Source organism: Stomoxys calcitrans, chromosome 5, assembly GCF_963082655.1.
Source record: "Stomoxys calcitrans chromosome 5, idStoCalc2.1, whole genome shotgun sequence".
Taxonomy (NCBI): Eukaryota; Metazoa; Arthropoda; class Insecta; order Diptera; family Muscidae; genus Stomoxys; species Stomoxys calcitrans.
This window is the reverse complement of record NC_081556.1, coordinates 132,262,121-132,267,255: the sequence shown is the minus strand read 5'-3', so window position 1 is coordinate 132,267,255 and position 5,135 is coordinate 132,262,121. Positions and strand designations below refer to the sequence as shown.

Here is a 5,135-nt window from a genome sequence, read left to right as displayed (position 1 = left end):
TGTAAAGAGTTTGAGAGAAAGTCCTTTTCTCAGAGTATATATAATGAGAGAGCCATAGCTACCTTAATTTCCTGTTATTCTACTTAAGGGTATTTTTTTCCCACAATGGTTATATTAGGGGGAAATTTTTATGTTGAGAATCAACAATCATATAAACATTGACATGCGCTTTGCCTTAGCACTCTTAGCCTGGCCTTACTTTGTACTCATTCTCTGTTTTTATGTTTTTATTCTCTTTTCAGAACTTTTCGAGAGCACACACTTCGCAATACACCTGTAACGAAAGGTTATAAAAACGGCAAACTGTAAACTCCTTATAACGGACTCCCTGCTATCGGGGCATCTCTCGTGAAACTTTTGCTCAATTTAAATCAAATAACGGTATAAATAAAAACCCGATTAGACGGCAGTTGGTGTTCAAAGAGAGTGAGAGAACGTGTTGATGTTGTGCGAGTGTGTTTCGTTTGAAGACCTTATGTTTTGATAAAAGTTTATTTAACATTGGTCCTCGGCTATAACGTCAGTCAGTTCGTAACGGTTAGTGATAGAGAAAGCACCACGGATGCTTAACGTCTGTTTTCACGACGAGTGAGAAAAGTTTCTATAAAGTCTTAACAAGCAAAAACCCAAAAGAAAAACAACCTTTAAAAAAAAAAACACGCGTCTGCAGCTTTAACACAAGCCAAACACACAAAAGAAATTCCAAAGCGAAAGGAAAATTTAAGGCACCTTAATACAAAAAAAGGAATTCCCAACCAAACAAAGTGAAGTGAATAAAAATGAGGGAATTAAACTTCTAAACAAAAATTAAGAAAATTTTCAAAAAATAAACAAAAAAAGCTGCTTACAATTTTATTATAAAAAAATAAATTTAAATCTAAAATTAATAAAAGTGCAAAATCTAATGTAGAAAAAAATCATTGCTCAAATTTCACAACATCCTGGCACCACCTAGTTGTTGGTACCAAGGATTTAAATTTATCGAAACCTAAGGAAGAATTCCTAACATATTCATATAAAGAAATATTTGGAGAGAAAATAAAGCAAAAAAGTGTTAGAAAAATGTGCTCAATAACAAAATATCTCAATAAATCACCGCCAAGGGCCCCCAAAGCCCTATGGATGTTGCTCAGCCATATCCTTATGGTGGTGCTCATGCAATTTGTGGATTATGCCCATTCTGATTATGAGAATACCTGGAATTTGTATTATGAACAGCCATGCTGCATGGGTTCCCAAGGCGGACATCATCCAAGGCATCACAAAGGTAAGGCCATTAGTCTTAAAACAGCGATTGCTCGGGAAAAAAATATTGGTCTTTTTCGGGAAAACATGCAGATTTGTTTTTTTCAAAGGATTTGCTCAAAAATCTGTGGAAACGCAAACTCCCTAAGCATTCACCATCTATTGCATGGTGTTTCTTAGGTAACTTTGGTTTATTTATGCTGGGAAAACAAAGTATTTTTAATGTTTTCTACCCCACCTTGCAATTTGTTTCACTTTGGGTCTAGACTCTGTAAACCAATACAGCTCACCTTCTCTTCCCTTCCCCTTATGGGCCGCAAAAAAAAGATATAAATCTTTAAAGTTTGTTTTTCCCTTTAATTTTGTTTGATTTTCTTGAGGCTGACGTAAAAGTTTTAATAGCCTTTCGTTATTTCCTCCTTGTGTGCCAGTTTGTATTTTATTTTTGTTTCCTTTTATTCCCTGTTTTTTTGTGTTTTCTTTTTTTTCTTTGGGGCCTTTGGCCATGGAGTAGGAATAGCAGTTTTTTTGGGGGTTTTTATAGACGTTATTTTGTGCTTGTTGATTTGACAGCTATTTAAAATGGAAGGCTTTTAGTTGGTTATACCTTTTCATTGGAAGTCCATAAAATTCTTTGGATTGTTTTGTGGAGGGACCCTTTTTGAAAAAAGCAAACTTTTTTTTGCCTTAGCTAATGAGGATTCTATGAAAAACGTATTTGCAAAGAAAATAATTTTTGCCCATTTTTCCCCCTTTTCTCCTTCAACTCTACCAACACCTAGTAAAAGGATTAGGTTTATAGGAAAATGCCGAAAAAATTTAGGGTAACTTTGTTGAATAGCTAGAAAATTCATAGTAGGCTATAAATTCCTATTAAAACTTTGTTTGGATTTAAGTCTTTAATTTGGTATATAAATCGTTGATTGCATTAAATAATGAAAAGATTAAAGAGTTCTTAAGTTTAAACGAAGCCCACAATTTTTTAGGAACTAGGATTTATGGAAACTTTTTTTTTATATTTTTCTAAATTGCCTTACCATATGGAAACATTAAAGGCCTTATTCACAAAACTTAATGTAGACTTGAAATAGGTTTTTTTTGACAGATTTCCTTTATAGAACTGTCAAATAAAACTATTTCAAGTATTCATTAAGTTTTGTGAATAAGGCCGTAAAATTTCTATTTGACTATGCAGAGGGAAAATAGGTCTCAAATTATGATTTGATCACAGGATTTTAGGGCACCTTGCTTAAGATATCTGCTAACCAATGCCAAAAGTCAGAGATTGGAATATCATCGAGATCCCTGCTTCCGTTCTTATGACAAAGGCTCACAAACCTCGAAACGAATCTCGCTAGACTTTCGAAATTTTGCAAAATTAGTACCACTGAAATAGGTCGGTTCAGATTCCAAAAAGGGCCAACTAGGCTTAGGTTTAGATATAGCACACATAAAGGGTGATTTCTTAGCTATCATCTTTTTGGCAACACTGATTTAAACAGCTCTCACACGTTTCTTTTTTTATTTTACTCTCAAGCATCTTCAGTTTGGTCTATAATTTAACCATCAATCGTCTTACAAACGAACAACACTTGCAAATTATTGAATTTTCTTATCAAATTAAGTGCTCTGTTAAGAAAGTTCATCGCGCGCTTCTTCAATGAAGTGACAAAGCTCATTTTTGACTGAATGGGTATGTCAGTAAACAAAATTGCCGATTTTGTAGTGAAGATCAACCAGAAGCATTGCAAGAGCTACCAATCCATCCAGAATAAGTCATAGTTTGGTGAGGTTTATGGGCTGGCGGCATCATTGGACCGTACTTCTTCAAAGATAATGCGAATCGTAACGCAGCTGTGAATGATGAGCCCTACAGTGAGATGATAACAACTTTTTTTTGGCCCCATATGTAAGAGCTTGACTTGCATGACATGTGGTTTCAATACGACGGTGCCACATAGCAATGGACTTATTGAAATGAATTTTGCGAAAAGATTCCTTGGGCCAATATGGCCCGAATAAGTTCAAGCCTTATATAGCCCCATTGAAAACTAATTTGTCGATTTAACTTCATTTTTATTATAATACCCACCAACTTGGATGTGAGATATTCGAACCTAGTCATTCCGTTTGTAATGCCTCAAAATATTGATCTGTGACCTCATAGAGTACATAAATTATATATCGTCTTGACATGTCTATCTGGCTATGGAATTCATGTAACGGTCGAACGAATACAGATATTAGCTAGCAATTTTTTACGGATACTTCTTATTAATGTAGGTCATTGGAGATTGCTAATGGGCCATATCGATTCAGATTTCAATAAAGCTCCCATGTAAGCCGATCTCCAGGTTTCACATCTTAAGCCCCTGGAAGTCAAAAATATTGTCCGATTTGATTGAAATTTTGCATACGGTGTTTAGTTTCGATTTCCCTATTTGAGATCTGGAGCCTCTGAGTGCGGCAATTTGGCTGAAATTTTGCACGTAGTGTTCTATTATTACCTCCAACAACCATGCTAAGTATAATGCAAATCGGTGTTTAGCCTGATATAGCTTTTTTATAAAACGATATCCCAATTTGACATCTTGAGAACCTGGATATCGGAATTGTTGTCCGATTTAGCTGAAATTTTGCATGTGGTGTTCCGTTACGACTTTCAACGCTTGTATTCATATATAGAGGAGAAGATACGAAAAACAAGGCGCTTATATCCAAATCGGGACCGATCTGAAACATATTGAAGTTGAATATTGAAAGGCCTCACACGACTCACTGTTCCAAATTTCGGCAAAATCTGACAAAAAGTGCGCCTTTTATGGGCCCAAGACCTTAAGTCGAGAAATCGGTCTTTATGGCAGTTATATCCGAATCTAGACCGATCTGGGCCAAATAGCAGAAAGATGTCGGGGGGCCTGACATATCTCACTGCCCCCAATTTTGGCGACATCTTACATTAAATGCGCCTTTTATGGGCCCAAAACCTTAAATTGAGAGATTGGTCTATATGGCCGCTATATTCAAATCTGGACCGATCTGAGCCAAATTGAAGAAGGATGTCAAAGAGCCCAACAAAACTCACTGTCCCTAAGTTTAGCAAAATCGGATAATAAATGTGACTTTTATAGGCATAAGAACTTAAATCGGCGGGGGCTATATCAAGATATAGCCCATAATCGAACTTAACCTGCCTATAGGCAAGAAAAGAATCTTTGCAAAGTTTCATCTTAATATCTCTATTTTTAAAGACTGTATCGAAACGAACGACGACGATCACGAATATATATACTTATTAGGGTCTCCTTTTTCAACCTAACTTAACCTATTCGCTCCTGACATTTCTGAGGTTTTCAGCCAATCTAAAATTTCTATATTAAGTGGTGTCGCTTTGGGGCTTGTGATTTATATGGTGTGCTGCAAATATATTTTTTTGCGGAATAGGGCTGGAAAATTCTTTACTCATATAAAAATTATGTCTATCATCGCACTATGGCGAGTTGGTATGTTGTATTTGAATCGTATTAATTGCGAAAACGCCTCTATGATAAAATTACCAAATTAACCACGCTCGACAACCCTGTCTATTAGCTGTACTTTTTCCAAATGCAGGTGTTTTTGTGTAATGGCGGACTTTTTTTCTGTGACAATTACACTACTTCCGTGGTACACATGATTCTGTGCATCTGTTGGAAGTTGTATTGATGGCTTTGAACACTAAACAATGGCAATGGCTATCGCTGTTGCTCCGTGTGTCAAGATTCGAATACCGGCTGGGCTCTGCTGATTTTTTTTTTTAATTTTCAAGTTGTTTAGCCTGTTAGGGCGAAGATAATTAAATTGTACAATTTCTGTTTGTTTCTCTTTCGAGACGAGCTCAATGATCGGAG

The 5,135-nt window shown here is 35.9% G+C and overlaps 1 protein-coding gene across 2 annotated transcripts in view; it reads left to right on the top strand.

The window, feature by feature from the left end:
• Window positions 1-917: 917 nt before the first annotated feature.
• Window positions 918-5,135, top strand: part of LOC106089640 (semaphorin-2A-like) — a 358,068-nt gene continuing 353,850 nt past the window's right edge. For both annotated transcript variants that reach the window (XM_059369195.1, XM_059369194.1), the window contains exon 1: window positions 918-1,267. In XM_059369195.1, coding sequence (XP_059225178.1) covers window positions 1,063-1,267 — 205 coding nt within the window. In that variant the 5' untranslated portion in view covers window positions 918-1,062. The remainder of the gene's footprint in view (window positions 1,268-5,135) is intronic.